The sequence below is a fragment of the Brassica napus genome, chromosome A6 (assembly GCF_020379485.1).
Source record: "Brassica napus cultivar Da-Ae chromosome A6, Da-Ae, whole genome shotgun sequence".
In the NCBI taxonomy this organism is placed as follows: Eukaryota; Viridiplantae; Streptophyta; class Magnoliopsida; order Brassicales; family Brassicaceae; genus Brassica; species Brassica napus.
The window spans coordinates 6,290,557-6,310,874 of NC_063439.1; the positions used below are offsets into that span (position 1 = coordinate 6,290,557).

At 32.8% G+C, this 20,318-nt stretch overlaps 1 protein-coding gene, 1 long non-coding RNA gene and 2 pseudogenes across 2 annotated transcripts; 3 read left to right on the forward strand and 1 right to left on the reverse strand.

Moving 5' to 3' along the window:
- The first annotated feature begins 3,444 nt into the window (after positions 1-3,444).
- On the forward strand, positions 3,445-6,139 carry LOC125610220. The gene is made up of 2 exons (XR_007340243.1): positions 3,445-5,856; positions 5,972-6,139. It is a non-coding gene; the product is annotated as an uncharacterized LOC125610220 (long non-coding RNA).
- A 4,678-nt stretch (positions 6,140-10,817) lies between these two features.
- On the forward strand, positions 10,818-11,902 carry BNAA06G10390D. The gene has a single exon (XM_013791129.3). It carries the CDS (start codon positions 11,021-11,023, stop codon positions 11,627-11,629), a length of 609 nt encoding a protein of 202 aa, XP_013646583.1. The 5' UTR covers positions 10,818-11,020; the 3' UTR covers positions 11,630-11,902.
- A 197-nt stretch (positions 11,903-12,099) lies between these two features.
- On the reverse strand, positions 12,100-13,880 carry LOC106349832 (annotated as a pseudogene).
- On the forward strand, positions 13,695-15,100 carry LOC125610221 (annotated as a pseudogene).
- Positions 15,101-20,318: the final 5,218 nt, after the last annotated feature.

The window sequence follows — 20,318 nt, forward strand, 5'->3', positions numbered from 1 at the left end:
TTTTTTCCATCTATTATTTTTATTAAAAGACTAAACCCAAAAGGAAAAGTCCACATACATTAGTCAAAAAGCCCAATACAAAGGGACAAAAAACGAAATGGATCATGAGCCCAACCCATTAAACCGACCGATCCACCGATCGCATCTAAAGCAAACCGCTTCACCAAACGCCACGCGTCCCGCAAGAGCGTAAGGACGCCCACGTGTCACCCGATCACAACGCCGTGACCCACGCGTCGTTTCACCTCCACCGCTTCAGCCATCTCGAGATTCTACGCCGGAAAGCAAATCGACGGTGCACCGGAAATCACCAAACCACAAAGGCATCACACCAGTAACACCATCCTCCGACATATTCTCCGACCTAAAGGTCACCACCAGACCAAACAGAGTACTCGCCACCGGAATCCACCGATTCCTCAACCACAACCACCGAAAATCACCTCCAACAACTCTATTGAAGGTTCAGAAGATTCGGTGGTAAAATCACACCGTCCAGAGGCCCCGAAATCGAAATCAAACCCATACCCCAAGAACTTCACATCACAACATCAAACTCCAACCATCACAAAGCCGGCGAAGAAGAACTAGAGAAGCTTCTTCTTCCCAGAAGCAAAGCCCGATGACCGGGAAACTAGATCGGAAAAGCTCCGACAGACCAAAGAAACCAAGCTTTCTCTCTCCTCTGTGTAAAGTTTTTAGAGAGGGAACAGAGCTGAGAGAGAAGCCTAAATAATTGTTAATATTCAAACGTATACATGTAGTGACGAATCCAGAATTTTTAATTATATTACTAAACTCGATAAAAAGTCATTCTCCTAAAGAGAAATTATTTGGGATAGCCTTAAAATACTTTTTGTCACAAATATAGCTTTTAAAGATCAAAATGACCAAAATATTTTATTAAATAATGTATTTTTGGGTTTAGAATTTATAATTTAAGGTTTAGGATTTAGAGTTAAGAGGTGAGATTTTAGGGGTATGATTTCAAATTTTAAAAACTAAAAAAAATATTAAAATTTTCAAAATAAAAAAGTCTATTTTGATCATTTATTTTTTGAAATCTTTTTTTGACAAAAACTTAAAAATGTCTATTTTGTCACAAATATAGCTTTTAAAGATCAAAATGACCAAAATATTTTATTAAATAGTGTATTTTTGGGTTTAGAATTTATAATTTAAGGTTTAGGATTTAGAGTTAAGATGTGAGATTTTAGGGGTATGATTTCAAAATTTAAAAACTAAAAAAAATATTAAAATTTTCAAAATAAAAAAGTCTATTTTGGTCATTTGTTTTTTGAAATCTTTTTTTGACAAAAACTTAAAAATGTCTATTTTGAGAGAATTGTCTTTTTCTAAAGCATTAAAATAATATTCTTAGCACTTTTAGATATTTTAAAAATTCAACATGAACGCAAGCAAATAAGAAACTAATCTCTTAGTTACCCTTAAAGAATTTCACAAACGAGACTATATATGGATCGTAGGTGAGGATGCTTCAAGATGAATTTCAGGTTTTTGGAGTAAAAACCATACATTTTTTAATATATATATATATATAGTGTTAGCAACGTAATACATAGTAGTTCAGAAATATTATATAAATTATATAGTTTTTAGTTTAAAATATCATATAATTTCCAATACATTACTTTTATATGTAGTAATGTGGACGTCTGTGATTCGTGTGACTGACAATCCTTTTTTGTTAAAATATTTTAAAGTATTATTTTTATTAGGAATAATATATTGAAAAATTAAGTAATTGTATTTTTTAAATAATATTGTCAGTTGTATTTTATTTAAAAACAGTTATGTTTAAAACAATTTTATGCAGAAATCGGGCTCAAATCTGATAATAATTTTGAACTATCCACTATATTTATTATTTGAAGAAAAAAAATATTTTGATTGATGTAAATCAATTTGGTTTTTTAAAATATATACTTAAATTAATATTCATGTGAAAAAATGTAAAAATAAACACTGTATAAACAAATATCCATCAATAATTCTATCACTTTATTATGAAAACAAATTAATGAGAGTCAAATTTTTTTTATTAATCTGAGGATATTTCAAATTATAAAATGGCTAGACTAATTCTAAAGCGGATGGATAGTTTACGGGCAAACCCTCTATGCTCGTTGCCCACTCGTTAAAATATAGTGGGATACGTTCGAATTTACGTTGCTTACCAAACCAAAACTCTAATTGAGTCAAAATATTTGATAGAAAGATTTTATATATGAAAAAGTTACTTTTGATCAGGATCCGTGACGTATCCATTTTGTAACTACTCGGGATAAAATTACATGTTTACTCATTAGAAATCGATGTACATGATGTTACTATTGTGACGTAAATATGATAATTTGCTATCGTTGTGGTATGTATTCTTTTCCGTTTTACAGCAGTTCAATTGAGTCTGTGTATATTGTATTACGGGTATATTTATTTATAGTTCTTTTACCAGAGTTGTATTTGCCTACTTCTACGACTAAACAATTCACGGATCACGAGAGCGTGGTAAATACAATAAGCAGTACATTTCAGTTCAGATCAGATTAATTTACTTGAAGAAAGCGAAGCATCATAAATACACATACCATATCTATAGTTAACAGAAAATCAAATTGTCAGATAGCAGGGGAAAATATACTCCATTTATTCGTCAATACTCATTTCTTATTTTTACAAATCTACTTAAACAAATATTCAAATCACTTTAAAATTATCATTGTAAATCTTTCATATTATTCAGCCATATAGAAAGCAAGAAAATATATTTGAAAGCATAATTAACAAAGCACAAATCGAGAAATGATCCAATTTTTTTTTTCAAAAAAAAGGAAAAAAAGCCGACAAAAAGGAAGAAATGATACAAATGCTAATAATACAGTACATTGCAAAACCTAGCATAAACAAATTTAAATTAGAAGAAAAGGATGAATAGTAAAGGATATTAATAAAATAGGGAGATATGAAGGATGGTGGTTGCATCTTTGCTTTAACATAAACTACTACAATAACACTAGTATATAATACTATGAAAAAGGCTCCGGCCAAAAGCAATGCAAGCGGGTCCTGCAGGGCGTGTCCGTCCATAAATCTCACTCTCAAGAGAGAAGTGACGTTTTGATGAAGCTCGCCCCTAACTTCACAATATTTATTTTTTACTAATTATTGTTCTCATTTTGTTACAACCCATTCACGATGTCAAACGCGTCCTACCCACGCGAATACGTTTCTCCATATACTTACCGAATTCAGCTTTAAATTTTGGTTTGCATCTGACAAATAGTTTTTTTTTTTTTATGATTTCCTTTGCTCGGCAACTACACTGTTTTGTAGCTAATTAAATTATCCACAGATACTGTCAAAAGCATTGTTATGTTAATAATACCGTAAAGAAAGTTTTATTTTGTTCAAAAGGTATTAATACTGATTAATTGAATATATAATAACAACAAATAGATCAAAGATGAGGTGTCGGGGGTGGGAGATTGGTCACTTTCCACTTATGTATGTGTCCCCTTCTCTTACACGTTCACATTCATATGAAAAGTTTAATTGCTTTGCTATTTTCCATACTCTTCAAGTCTTCATTTCCACAACCCATGGTTTATTTGTCTATATATCTTATCGATTGGGCATCACCTTTTTGTTAGCAAAATTTCAATGTATTTTCTCATTTTGTTACTTATATATGCCCTTTTTCAACAAAAAAAGTCAGATGTATATAATGTTACATGATAAATTTTAAATATTTCTCGCAAGTTTTTAAAAGTTTTTGAAAGTGCATATTTATATTAAAGAATATTATTATTCAATGTGATAGAAAGATACATATTCACTTTTTAAAAAAGCTTAACTAGAGACTAGAGTCAGAGTCGGTCATGGTAAAGTGAAATAAAATATTAGTTTTAGGTTCAAGTTAATAAATATAAATATATGTTTTTAATTAAAAATCATTAAAATTTTGTTAAAATTGTTTATGGTTTTCAAAATCTCATGGTTAATTTTGAACGCGACAAATGGAAGTTTAATTTGTCCAAGACAAACAAATGAACGTTACGCGTGATCAGGTAGGACTGGAAGTCTGGAAATTTGAATTCTGTGATGCTAAAAAATGATTAAAAAAAATAATCGTAGTAAACAAGACGTTGAGCGTCATAACAATTATCAAATGTAAAAACTAGTACTAAAAACCAGAGAAAGGGCTTTTGACGAGAGTAACGAGGCTGTGTGCGTCTCTGTTCCCAAAATCTAAAGGAATCAATAAATTAATTAAACAATAATGCAACACTTCTTACTAGTATAAATTATTTCAGTGACAACATTTCCCACTAAAGAGAGATTTCAGATCCAAAATAAAGCTATATAATAAATTCGCCGTTATATAAACGGCCGGGGACTTATTAGCCAATGATCTACAAAATCGCAAAGCCCCTTTGACTTTGACAACACACATGAGAAACAGTCCTTAATATTATAGTGTTAATATGAAACAACTGTTAAATAATTGTGTCAGTGAACTAAAGGTGGTACCATTGTGTGAATCTAATTAATATTTTAGAATGACATACCTTATAAATGTTTTAAATCGTACAAATGTAATCAACAATTTTCATACTCTAGTTTCGTTCGTAGTGTTTTTTGGATTAGCTCTCTCGAATTAACCCGAATATACAAGATTATTTACAATTTTCCGATATATTTTGCTTATTCTATCTCTTTTTTTAATGAAGTTTATTTTATCTTTCAGAACTGTTTTTGTTAGTAAACACGGTCAAAGACGGATGAAAACATGAATATGAGACCGTTTGATAAGTGAAAACTAAAGGAAAATACACATTTTCTTAGAAACATCACAATGGTCGAGAACCTTTAAAACAAAACTCAAAACTCATGCGGTCTATTTCTGATCCACCCCCAAAAGAAACTGTGCTGCTTCTATCAAAAGACATGGTCGAGAACCTTTGATGCTCGAGGAAGCCAATCTTCAGCTTCTCGTGCCTGCCTTGAAGACATACTTGCATTCCCTACTGCTAGTAAAAGAAAAGACATCAACAATTAATATGACATCAACCCACATCAGTGCTAAGTGGATTTCAGCTAAAACAAATAAGCAAAAAAATTTCATTAGTATTTAATTTTATCCAAAACTATATAAAACAATAAATTTATTTTTACAAAACACAATGTCCCACTAAAGAAACCACTACTTAAGAAAATCATAACTAGGAGAAGTTTTACAATTAGCTTTATATCAAAAATAAAATTAGGAACATAAACTTCTTAAATTTTAAAGACTGGCAAAAACAATATCATTTGACAAAAACTTATTAGTAATAACAACCTAGTTTTAGTAATAAAAGGATATTGGAGAATTTGATCTGAACTCATTACAATCCAAGGGCTACGATTAAAAGAAAAGAAAAACATATTGGATAAAGGTCGGCAAAGTAAAATAAAGAAAAAAGGAAAAAAAGGGAGACTTTGGTTTAGCTCCGAAGCTTATATATAAAAAGATGGTTACCTCATCAACATGTTCTGCAACATGGCTGTCGATGAGTTTAACAAATTTTATTTAAGAAATTGTTACTTAATTAATGCCTTGTCCGTTTATAACAGAATAAAAAACAGAACCTAACTTTTGTCTCTGTCCTTGTAGGGAAGAAGGTTGAGTTTGTGGAGGCTCATAAGGCCGTTTGTCACTTTCAAGCCGGGCGGAAATTTTACATCACATTCGAAGGCCGTGAAGATAATCAGCTGCAGCTGTACCAGGCAATGATCCAATATCATTCCATCAAAACAACTCAAGTTGTCTTCTACAGGCCTAAACCACCCAAGGTAATCCAAACTCACTTCTTGTTTTGTTGCAACCATTGATCTTTTCCTAGTATAAAAAGACTATGTCTAGCCTTTTTTACCAAACATGAATTTATTGTCTTCTTCATGGTTTCAGGCTATGTAGGCGCCCTATATGCAACCCGGAGTCATCTCTACACTGGTGGCTGCTGCTGGTGTTTTATGAACTCCATGATTATTACTCCCTCTTTTTTTTTTGATATTTTAGTATAAACACACAAATTTAAAAAATATATATATTTTTATTAAAAATACTTGATTACAACAAAAAATAATAAAAAATAGTTAATCATTACTATTCTGAACAAATAAGACAAAAGATACACATTGACTTTTAATATTTTAATCAATTGATTTAATATTTTTTTACGTAAAAAGCTTCAAAACATCATACAAATTGAAACAAAAATATTTTCTAAAACATCGTACATGCTTTTTTATTTATTTTCTACTTTCTCAAAGGTTACAATTAAATGCACTTAAACTCATTGACTTTATCAAATTCGTATTAGTGAATAAATAGTTGATTACTTCTGAATTAGACACCCTTCTATCACTTACAAAAGAGTTAATGTCAATGAAATTTTGTTACAAAAAAAAGAAAGAAAGAGAAATCTTCTGAGATCTTTAAATGTGTCAATCCATCCTCACCAATCAAGCCTCTCTCAAACCAACCTTCGGGTACAAGGTACTAACGAATAGGGACTTGTCTTCCTTTCTGCTGATTTGCATCATTACTTTGCCTACACCATTAACACCCCATTCTGTTCCCCGGGCCATTTGCACAAGCCAATAGTGCTTGCCTTCTGTGTCTCCAGCAGTATAGGTATTGTAACCCAATACTTCCACGACATGGAGTCCAGACCTCCGCATCTTTTTGGCTGACTTCTTGTTTGATGTACTTCGTCCAAGGCAATCGTATATACTCTGCATAATCAAATAAAAGAAAACCACAATCACCAAATTATTGTTTTGAAAATGAAAAACATAATCAAATAAAAAATATACAAGAGGTTTACCTCTCGGTGATCTTCTAGTTCAGGGCAGTATTGCATCACCGCAAGAATAGACTGATTCTGGAGAAGCAAGATGAGATCTTTTTCAACAATGTTGTCAATGTAAACCAGGTCATTAACCTTATACACAAATTCTTCATCTACATGTTTGTGAGTGCATACCAGCTCTTTGTCTACATTCCCTGTCCATGGGCAAGATGCCTCAGGGACCATCCCATAAATTATAGAGAAAATTTGAAACAACTGTTAAATTATCGTGTCAGTGATCTAGAAGTGGTACCATTGTATGAATCCAATTAGTATTTTATAATCAAATACCTTATGTATGTTTTAAATCGAGCAGATGTAATAAACAATTTACATACTCCTCTAGTTTTGTTCATAGTGTTTTTGGTATAACTCTCTTGAATTAACCGAATATCTATACTATTATTTACGAAGTGATTTTTCACAAAGAAACTCTCATGTTAAAAGTTAGTGCGGTTAATGTCGTTGTTATCCTTAGTAAATAATTATATAAAATTTATAATAAAACTAACAACGTATTCTATTTAACAATGTATATCCCTTATATATCACTATATATACAGCGATGCCAATAGATAAACATAACTTAATTTTTTTACCATGTAAACTAATAAACTCAATTTGGTTATAAACATGTGTAGATATAAAACATTATTGTTAGTATTTCAACATGTGTATAAACGTTATTATTAATCTTTCTTTACAAGTTATTATTATGTTTCTGGTAGAATCATGTTTAATGTTTTTTGGTATGAATATTATAAGACATATTTGTGGTAGTATGTATATTTTTAATAACAAATTTCAAATTAAATTTTTTATATTATTTATTACATTAGATAATTAATTATAGTTGTTGCTCAAAAATAATAATTAATTATAAATTAATAGAATAAAATGCAGTTTAATTTTTGTAATAACTATTTAAAACAAATAAGATAATTCTATATATAGTGTGCTGTTATTCGAAAATCATATACATTTTTCTTGAATAAATTTTATTCAATTAAAAACTTGTTACATCAAATGCTACTGTTTTTGTATTTACAAACTTAACTAAGAAACCAAGAAACAGCTTCTTATCTTCATATTCTCGTGGCCAACCATTTACTCGGCCCTTTTTCTAGGTATCTTGTACGTTTTACTTGCATTAGAAGCAGCTTCAGAGGGATCAATTTATCTACTAGTTTTGAAAGAGTTCTTCATCCATCGACTGTTCTCCATGCCTCCGAGCATTACACTCCCTCTGAAAATCCTATTTTAATAAATAAAAATTAGAAAATAAATAATGCATAATTAAATACTAATCAACATATATATATATATTGATGTAAATGTTTTTCATAACTTGATTCTTTGATTTAAATTTTCGAAAACATAAACAATAATTTACCATAATAGTTTTTATACTAATAATATATATAATAATAAATATTTGTAATATGATTATGCGGGCAAAACACCTAGTAAAATACTATTTTAAAATTTCCGAAAGTATATACACTGGTCTGGTCTGTTAAATTTTATTTTTTGTCTGCTGGTCTTGCTGTTAATTAAAGCTTCAAAATGTCACAAAGACTGAGGTTCAACTAACTACAGTGCTTTTCATTTGAGCAAAACAACAGAGCATCAAACCTGATATCAGAATATATATACATCATCAACATCTCGTTCCTTTAAGAAGTCTATTATGTAGCTAAGCTGGTGAACCTAGACCAAGATATAGAGAAAAACGATCATCTCTACTCACGCTTTTGGAAATAGCCTTTCGAAGTTAAGTTTGTTTTGCACGATACAAGCTCGAATGAACATAGATTGGAGAAAATCGATTAAATGCAGATATTTGTCAAAAAATGTGGGATGCTTCGGCCACTCCAGATGAATTTTGCATGGCATCAACATCCAATACGAGATTTGCAATCTGAGGGGCCGTTTATACTTTCATAATGTGCAGTGTGCTTCTTTCAAACTTTGGACTGCCCAAAGTAATTCTTCTTAGTTCAGCCATGATCGAAACAGTTTTTCGCATAGGCCGGTGAGAGCATCTGTCGCGTGAAAAGAGGTCAAGCCCATGTGATTATTCTCTTGCAATCCAGGTTCCTCCTCCCATAACATAATGACGATGCATGTTGTCACATATACATCCACTATTGTATATGTAATATAATTTATAACATGTAAACTTTCACCTCTAACCCTAAAAGATTGGTTATGTAAAATAAAGTATGTGCATAATGTTGTCAACAAGCAAAGGCGTGCCTGATATATATTTAAAAGCGCATTTGCCTTAGGCCCCAGAATATATTATGATTTTAAAGGCCTCCAATTTCACGAAAGTGTGCGGGTGTCCTAGTGGTTTTGTTGTTACACAACCGATTTTTAGTGTCCCATGTTCGAGTCCTTTTTTTTTTTTACTTATGTCTTTATTTTATTTTTGTTTTGATGAAAATTCTTATGGAAAGTCAATCGATAATCTAAACCAAAACTAAACCACAAACGAAAAATAAATGTTTTTTACTTATGGTGTTCGTTGTTTCGTTTACTTTCAATGTCACCATCCTGTTTTCTTACGCAGTGATATTTCTTTATTCTCTTTTCTAGTTGGTAATAGTATATAATGTTATATTTTATGCTTTTGTTTCAGTTTTTTATATCGTTTCAAAACTATATTTTGTACTTATTAATAGTTATATTAAAGGGCCTCAGTTTTAAAACTCGCCTTGGGTTTCTAGAAACCCTCGCACGGCACTGTCAACAAGGAAAGACATCCCATAATTATTTTTCGATAACCAATAAGGGAAGACATAATTGGGCTAATATCTATAAATTACATATCCCCAATATAATAATAGATAAATATTTAAAATTTTGTAACATGTAGTTTGTACTAATTAAAAAAATATTCTGCTGAATCATCATGTAATTAGAATGCTAATTGTGCTTACGTGACGGTTTTAGAATCAATTGAGAATTTTGTTAATCCAAAATTAAATTGCTAGAGAATCTCTTATATATTAATTGAGAAACATTACAACATTGTTTTGTAGCCATGTGTCACCGTGAGAATGAAATTCAGAATTTTTAGAGAAATTGGTTAGTCCATCTTAACTTATATTATACTTTTTATTAAACTAGCTATTAAATTGATAAATAGTGTACACAAGAATATTCTCGCACTTTCCTTAAATAAAAGCTACGGAATTGCCTAATATGATTAACGTATATATGACAATTAATGATTATGAATAATAAATATTTGATAATAACTTTTGTATCTTAGCTCTTTTTGTTTAATTTTATATTATTAAAAGATATTAAACAACTACGTTAATCATATAATAAAAAAATAATTTTTTTGTATATGTTATATTTTGAATTTTTAAAATGACTATAAATTACTAAAAACGTTAAATGTTTCACACTAAAATTTTGTGATTAATGGTTTAACTATCACTAGGCTACCTCGTTTGGGTTATATTTTTTATAAGTCTCTTGTAAATGACATAATTAGAATCACCTAATAAATTCCAAGATTTCTGGCAGCACTTTCCTTTGCATATCTGGTATAAAAAGTGATTCTAGTCTCTCTATTTGATTCTTTTTTATATATATTTTATTCTGATAAAAGCAAAGCAAAGTAGATTCAAACAAAACACAAGTATCATACATACATGTTTTAAGTTAAAAACGACAATAGTAAATAGCACAAAGGATAGAATACAAGAGAGTCAGTGAGTGAGAGACCCATAAAACAAAATAAAAAGAAAGATCCCATTGGGTTTGCTACTTTACCCACACCGTGATTGATGGTCACACTCCATTGTCCACACTCTCACCACCACAAGCTCTCGATATTCTACAAAACCACTCGGCATCTTTTTTAATTTCACTTTCTAAAAAGCTGTTTTTGGCTGGCAGCAGTTTATTCATTCTTTTAACTCGAGTTTCACTTTTGACCCTACTATTTTCCACTTTTATCAAATTCACTCTCCTCTTCTTTACGCCTCAACTAACTTAACGACGAAGCCCTCACTCACTCATTTTCCTTTATATACACTACACCTCCACGCCCAACGACACAACAACTCCCAACCGAACAAGAAATGGATTGGTTCTCATGGCTGTCGAGAACAAATCTCGAACCTTGTCTCATCCACGAATACAGCCTTTCCTTCTCCAAGAACGAGCTCGAACACGAAGACATTGCCTACTTCAACCACGAGTTTCTCCAGAGCATTGGCGTCTCCATCGCCAAGCACCGTCTCGAGATCCTCAAACTCGCGCGTCGAGAGCGCAAGAGATCACCTCTTCTCACCTCTCGCTCCATCTCCAGAGTCGTGGTTGCCATCAAGAAAACAAGCAGGTGTGTCTCTGACCACGTACGCGCATGGATCCGCTGCGAAGAGGAGTCTTCTCGAGCTCTCGTGCTTGTCCCTAAGCGAAGCAGTGGGGTTGGTAAGTGGAGAGGAGGGTTTATGAAGAGGAACAAGAGATCTGTGACGCCGAGTAACGCAAATGGTGGAGGAGTTCATAAGCAGCAAGAGGTGTTGCTGTTGACCAACGGGACTCCTTGTAGGATCGATAGCTTCTCGAGTCCCATGGTTTTTGATTACAGTTTCAGGGAGGAGATGATTTATAAGGAGAACAGCCAAGATACTTATCTTGAAGAGATCAAGTGGGACTCCATGTTTCAGAATCTCAAACCTACTTGAAGTTCTGTTTCTTTTTGTTTCTTGATGGTGAGAGATGAGGTTTTAGTGTTCGTTCTTCCATCAGAAGTTTTGCATCTGTTCTTGTGCTTTGAGTGTGTGTGATTAGTGCTGTTGTTAGGCTAATTAGTTTTGTTAATTTTTTTTAAAATAGGATTGAGTGCTGAGTGTGTCAGGTCAGGTGAGTGTGGGTAATCATGTTGTGTAATGAGTCTTGTCTCTTCATTCTTTGCTGTTTGCCTAAGTCTTTGTTCCAGTCAAAAAACTTTCTTTACAGCTTTTACTTTTTACCACTTTTACAGATCAAGAATGTGACTAGAAAGTATTAGTAGAATAAAATTTTACTCTAAACAATTATTTACTCTTGTGTTAAAAAAAAATTATTTACTCTAGGTTGAACTAAAAAAATACCAGTCAAATAGAATATAACTTTTCATTATTACTCTATGGTACTGATTACAAACAGAATAACATACACTAAATATAAATATACTAGATAAGAGACCTGCGCAAATGAAATTGTAAGAAAAAAACAACTCAATTTATTATATTTTTTGTTCATAATTTCCATCGGACGTTATATATAAATTATAAAATATGTTATGTTTAAGTTCTATGTTTAATTAGGGATATTGTATGTTTATAAATACTTGTATAGAGCAATAATTTAGTAACAAACTGATGGACTATAAAAAGTGATGGACCAGTAATATTACTCTCGAGTTTTACCAAAGTTATATGATTTTACTCTACATTTTTTATCTTTCTTTTTCACAATTTTTATTTTACTCTCATTTACTCTCATTTATTCCTATAACAAAGCTGTTGTTACACACATAAGTACATTACCATGACATTAAGCCTAAGTGATCTTTACTCTTAAGGTACCCTGAAAGATCTTGAGTGTACAGTGCCCGATAAACTGGTCTTTTCCTAACAGTCAATATCACCCCAAGGATCGCTGCAACCCCACAGACGGTAGCTAGAATCACAAAAGTCAGCCTGAAACACTCAGGTCCATAACAAGTCGAGCTTCCCTGCCTAGTAGCCTCGGCATCATACAAACGACCAGCTACCAAACCGGAGAAGAAAACTGCACCAATTGGGTTTCCTAGGATCATGAAAGTGTAGATAATGCCGAAATGTTCTAGTCCAAAGAGCTCAGACGCTGTCGGAACCATGAGGGAGTACTGAAACCCGTAGCAAGTGCCTAGAAGCGCGGTTGCGGGATAGAGAGTGGCGGATGCAGAGAGCGCGTAGAGGATGAAAGCAAGCACCATGAGAATCTGCGCTAACGTCATCCACACGGTTCTTGGCATTGCTCTTGACTTGACAAAGTGCTCTGAGATGGCTCCTGAGATAAGCTGGCCGATAAAGTTAAAGAAACTGAAGAGGCATAAGAGGACTGTTGTGTTCTCAATGCCGACAGCAATCCCAACCTGAGCCAAGTTGTTTAAAACCGTCACTCCAGAGCCAACACCGAGGAAGTAGAGAAGCCACAGAAGCCAAAAGTCAGCTTTGATGAAAGCTTCTCTCAGTCTAAAATCTTCTCCTCTCCTCGGTGGTCTCTTCCTCTCAAACGCCCCTCCTCCCTCAGCTAAAAGGGTTTGCACATCTGACGCATCATCATCCTCCTCCATCTCAATGAAACTCCCAAGAGACGAGGAGGGTGTAAGAGGGTTTGGGTTTGGTTTCTTCTTGCGGAAAAAAACGTCATCTTCACAGGAATGGCAAGAGGAGACACAAGAAGAACCACCACTAAACCCACCAGTGCATACATAACGCTGCTCCTTACCGAGACCACATTGCCAACCACAGTTATGGCTAGAACAATGAGAGCGGCTAAAACAGCCATGGATTGAGTGAAAACGAAATGGACATGCTCAGACGAATCCTCTCCAGAAGCAGGCGCACACGGTCTAATGAAGGACATCATAGCAAAACAGACAACAGGGATTCCGAGAGCAAGAAACAGCAGCAAATTCGTAGAGGACTGATCAAGAAAAACGTTGTATATCACAGTGTAAACCGCTCCACCAATAGCAGCATACCCTTTGAGTATTCCAGCGACAGTACCTCTACTGAGAGGGAAGTTCTTCATGTTGGTCACTAAAACAGCTGTCCCAAACCACGCATTGCTGTTAGTAGCCACTATAAGCGCTACCCACAGCTACAATTCACAGTGAACAAAAAAGATCATTTTTGTATATACAACTTTTATTTAAATCATTAAAACACATCAATATACTATCATTTTTTGATTCTGAATGTCTAAGTTTTGTTTGTTTTGAAGTAGTTGAAAGCATCAATTAGAGATAATCCAAGAAGACCACCGTGGGTCGGTTTATCCGCGGGGGTATAGGTCGAAAGCATCAACTCTGGACTCTCTCTTGGATCTCTTGTCTGGTTTTATCTCTGGTTCACAGCTAATGCCATGAGAAAACCAAACCATTTTTCATTATCCTATTGGCAAACGAGGTATGCAACCTGTGGTATGTTGGTCTGTCCGGTAGCTCTTTATTTGGTTTCTGTCTATCAAGTAATGATAGTTTTACGTGTCTCGCGCAAGAGAACATACATAGTTTTTACCCAAACCAGATGATCACAAAACCTTGTGTTTCTGCCTTTGCATGCCTTGTGGAACTGAAGATATAACCCAATATCAACAGGGAATCATTGTGTTTGCTTCCGTGATGGCTACTCTTGGACTACAAGTTTTTGCTAGAGTCAGGAAGGCAACTAGTCTCCAAGTTATAACCCAATTCTTTCTTTTGTTAAAGATAGGGATCATGGCCTCTGTCACCAGAGTGAAGTTCCTACTCATGCTTTACTGCAGAGGTTTTCAGAACGTGATCGTTAGGGCCTACGCTCAGGATCACCTCTTTGCGTTGTCACCAATTCAATCGGCTTAGCAACAACTGTCTTGGCAGTCAAATTCTACTGGTGGATTGATCTCCTTGGTGCTATAATATTGACACATTAAGAGCCTACACTTTTGGGTCGCACTACTTTGTGGAGGTGGACATTGTTTTGACAGAGGACATGAGACTGCAAGAGGCTCACAACATCGGAGAGACTCAAGAGATGCTCGAGCAACTTGTTGAGGTGTAACGCGCTTTTGTTCACATAGACTTTGAGTTCACTCATCGTCCTGAACACAAGTATAGTTAGATTTCGAGCTTTGTAGAAGAACACAGACCAGAAAAAGATTCAGGAGGTGAATGATATAAGTAATCTTCTAGTGTTAGTTCTTTAGTTTATGTTCTCTTCACGTCGTTTTGTCTGTATGGACATAGAATTAATATTGTGTCTCTAAGTACGCGAGTGATGTGGGTATAAGTGTGCATTTTGGTTTAAATTCGGGTTTTGTTTGAGTTTGATCCGGTTTGGTTCTAATAAAACTTCAATCAAAACCATCTGAAATTACTTGGTTTGGTTTGTGTTCGGTTCAGTTTATTGTTTTTGTTTGTTGTGGATTAGTTCGATCAATTGATTTTTAATTTTGTTTAAGTCCGTTTAATAAAATATAATTTATTGTACATAAATCAATTAATAATTTAATCATTAAATTTTTAGTTTCAGTATCAAAACCATCATAATAAATATTGTAGAATAAGTAACCCAATTTTTTAAAAGCATTATCTTCTAACATAGTATAAGTATCATGTGTAGTTTTACGATTTTGATGATAATATAGAAGTCATATTTTTAATTGTTTAGGTTAGATGGTTAATTATGTTAAATTTCAATATTATTAACTAGTGGTATTCCGGCGCTACGCGCCGGGTTTGTATGTTTTATCATTACATGAATTTGTAAATTCATTTTGTAGATTTCGTAAAGAAAATATGTTCTAAAATATGAAAATGAAAATATGTTGAAAAAAATGATATTTTTGAATCTACTTAAATTTATATATACGAATCTACATATACGATCAACAATCAACAATCACTGTTCGTGTTATGTAACGATAAAAATTTGTTTGTGGCTATCGTTGTCTAATTTGAAAATCTACTTTTGTAGTTGCTATTTGTGTCGAGGCAGTTTCCTTTTAAAAATGTGACATGTTATTGCATCAAGGAAGTCATAGAGATGATCTTATTCTGGGTAGGTGTCGATTTTATAGTTCACATAATGTTAATAATGTCCGGTGTTTATGAGCATATTACAAAATGCTACTTGTTTGACAAAGAAAACAAATACTCAGATACAATATTTTATTGGTTGAGAAAATAAACGGGGTTGTTTATCCCTACGTTAAGCATTATTTGATGATGTAAAGTTATAGGACGCATTTCAAATGAAATAGACAATTTTAAATTTTTTCATTTGCGTACAGTAATAGTAGTAGTCGCATATTAAGAAATTAGAAGAGTTCAAAAAGTTTGATAAGAACATATAAAATTTTACAATGCTTATAAATCATTTATCAACTAATCCGAGATTCATACTATTCTATAAGTTTTGAAAACTACCTTTCAAAATCCTATAAAATGACAAAGTAGAGCAAAATCCATTTGTTTCAAGTCTCCTCTCTCGAAGGCGTCAATGACCATATTGTAGGTGACTATGTTCATGAATTCCATCACGGCACTCATCTTCTTGTAGTTTCCTCTTTCCCCATATGAATCAAGGAGGATGTTGAATGTTCTGATATTGGATTTGATCCCAAAGCTCTGAAACATGATGGAACTATTTTCGTATGTATTATTGTACGTCTATTTCATTCTCAAGCACGTATCAAGCAAAAGATCATTGGATTTGTTTTTTACTATCCAGTTGCGTATGTTACACAAGCTTCTTCCAACTTCCTCAGCTCGAGAAATAGCCAAAAAGAAGATACACAAGGAATGCTAAAGCTACAACATGTATTACCACGTTAGGCGCAATTATTACTGTTGAACCTTCAGAACAGGAAAGGTAATGACGTCTCTTATACGCGCAGAGTTTGTCAACAGCATCACCTGCCTGTCAATACCAGGCCTCTAGGAAAGACGGAAAAACAATAAGAGAACTTATATAAGTACTTGAGCATACAAAGCTTGGTAATGTTTTTGACTATGAAAATTAAGCAACGTCAATACTATTAATCTACTCGTATACAAGAAAGAAAATAAGATATAGTACCATTCCAGAAGCAGGAGGAGGCATTCCATATTCCCGGGCAGTGAGAAAGTCTTCGTCTAGGGTCACCTCATGAATCATCATCTTTTTTCTTTGCGTTTTGTTAAGGAGTGTTTGATGCAGCCGCTGCTCGATTCGGATCTGTAAAAATAATTAAAAAATATTTTTTTTTAATTACTAAAATTTTAAATAATACTTAAATCAATTATTAATTTTAGATTTATACATATATATATATATGTGTGTATAATATTTAAATAAAATATTATAATATTAATTTATGTATAAATATTAATATATCAAATATTAATATTAATGATATTTAAAAATTTAATATATTTTTAAAATACAGATCCGGATATCCATATCTAAAAAATTAAGATATCCGAATCTGGATTCGATTTTGACGGACCGTGATTTTACTATCCAGATTCATATTCGGGCACTCCAGATATCCTATTTATGGAGCGGATTTGGAGTGGATCTCGGATCAGATCCGGATCCCGGACAATAATTTCAGACCTATGTTATGTATTGTCATGCTTGTCCAGTTGCAACTTTTTACATTAATGTACATGTACTTGTCCGGACTTTGCAACTTTTTACATTAATGTACATAGTTGTAATTAGATTATGTTAATTTTTAATATGAATTTATTTATTTGTTTATTTATTTTTACTTTCCCACAAGCTTAAGTCTTGTGCTTCTGCTTCTGCTTCGTGAAGCACCCACACTCACTTCACATGGTCTTCACGTCTAGTGCTAGCTATAGGCCCTACTCATTGACATTTGTTATCATTATGTATGTTTATATTAACCCTAGAGCTAAAAGACCAAACAAAGCATAACTCGAAAACCTCAATTTTTATCATCATTACTTGAGTGTATATGTTCTTCATTATCTCCAAGACTCCACAGAGCATACAAACCGAGATGTGTTAACTTACCAGTTCGGTCTCACTCGAGTGTTAGGAGAATTCAAGAAGTGGTCTCCAAGGTTAGAGCTCTGGGGTCGTCTTCGCTAGAGTCGGAGACCATGGTCCGTGACGGTCTCTCTGGTCTCACTGATCTTTATACATGTGTAAGCGAAGATCTCTTCAAGTTTTCTCCTGAAACTCAACAAACTATTCTAAACAGTGGCTTGATGGATGAGCTTCTTGAAGTGTTCCTGAAATACTTAGAGGTTTGTGGAGGAGCTACAGACGGTGCGTCGAGGATAAAAAAGAGTGTCGTCAACTTACATCTTTAGCTTAAAAACAAATGTTTTTCATGTGTTTACTGCAATAGTAGGTGTCACACCTATTTTGATGTTCATGTTGTGAAATGTAATTGTTGTTTTGTATTCTTATATGTTGTTAAATAACATGATAGTTTAATTATTTTAATTTGTGGAAAGATCTCTTGATGAGCTTTCATTATTTGTTCGCTTTTATTTTGCTTAGTTCTCAAATTTGTCCATGTAAGCTTTACCGATCTTGAACTCTTCCCTTCGTAATATTATTAAGTCGTATAGTTTTTTTTCTATTTATTTTGAAGTAATATTTTTAAATTATATTATATATTTTCACTAAATTAATATTTGTTGACGAATTGTTTTACCAAGCACAAGTTCTATTAAGTAATTTTGTTAACTTTATGATTTTATTTGTTATATTATTATTTTTAAACTGATTTATATATATGTGTGTATAATATTTAAATAAAATATTATAATATTAATTTATGTATAAATATTAATATATCAAATATTAATATTAATGATATTTAAAAATTTAATATATTTTTAAAATACAGATCCGGATATCCATATCTAAAAAATTAAGATATCCGAATCTGGATTCGATTTTGACGGACCGTGATTTTACTATCCAGATTCATATTCGGGCACTCCAGATATCCTATTTATGGAGCGGATTTGGAGTGGATCTCGGATCAGATCCGGATCCCGGACAATAATTTCAGACCTATGTTATGTATTGTCATGCTTGTCCAGTTGCAACTTTTTACATTAATGTACATGTACTTGTCCGGACTTTGCAACTTTTTACATTAATGTACATAGTTGTAATTAGATTATGTTAATTTTTAATATGAATTTATTTATTTGTTTATTTATTTTTACTTTCCCACAAGCTTAAGTCTTGTGCTTCTGCTTCTGCTTCGTGAAGCACCCACACTCACTTCACATGGTCTTCACGTCTAGTGCTAGCTATAGGCCCTACTCATTGACATTTGTTATCATTATGTATGTTTATATTAACCCTAGAGCTAAAAGACCAAACAAAGCATAACTCGAAAACCTCAATTTTTATCATCATTACTTGAGTGTATATGTTCTTCATTATCTCCAAGACTCCACAGAGCATACAAACCGAGATGTGTTAACTTACCAGTTCGGTCTCACTCGAGTGTTAGGAGAATTCAAGAAGTGGTCTCCAAGGTTAGAGCTCTGGGGTCGTCTTCGCTAGAGTCGGAGACCATGGTCCGTGACGGTCTCTCTGGTCTCACTGATCTTTATACATGTGTAAGCGAAGATCTCTTCAAGTTTTCTCCTGAAACTCAACAAACTATTCTAAACAGTGGCTTGATGGATGAGCTTCTTGAAGTGTTCCTGAAATACTTAGAGGTTTGTGGAGGAGCTACAGACGGTGCGTCGAGGATAAAAAAGAGTGTCGTCAACTTACATCTTTAGCTTAAAAACAAATGTTTTTCATGTGTTTACTGCAATAGTAGGTGTCACACCTATTTTGATGTTCATGTTGTGAAATGTAATTGTTGTTTTGTATTCTTATATGTTGTTAAATAACATGATAGTTTAATTATTTTAATTTGTGGAAAGATCTCTTGATGAGCTTTCATTATTTGTTCGCTTTTATTTTGCTTAGTTCTCAAATTTGTCCATGTAAGCTTTACCGATCTTGAACTCTTCCCTTCGTAATATTATTAAGTCGTATAGTTTTTTTTCTATTTATTTTGAAGTAATATTTTTAAATTATATTATATATTTTCACTAAATTAATATTTGTTGACGAATTGTTTTACCAAGCACAAGTTCTATTAAGTAATTTTGTTAACTTTATGATTTTATTTGTTATATTATTATTTTTAAACTGATTTATATATATGTGTGTATAATATTTAAATAAAATATTATAATATTAATTTATGTATAAATATTAATATATCAAATATTAATATTAATGATATTTAAAAATTTAATATATTTTTAAAATACAGATCCGGATATCCATATCTAAAAAATTAAGATATCCGAATCTGGATTCGATTTTGACGGACCGTGATTTTACTATCCAGATTCATATTCGGGCACTCCAGATATCCTATTTATGGAGCGGATTTGGAGTGGATCTCGGATCAGATCCGGATCCCGGACAATAATTTCAGACCTATGTTATGTATTGTCATGCTTGTCCAGTTGCAACTTTTTACATTAATGTACATGTACTTGTCCGGACTTTGCAACTTTTTACATTAATGTACATAGTTGTAATTAGATTATGTTAATTTTTAATATGAATTTATTTATTTGTTTATTTATTTTTA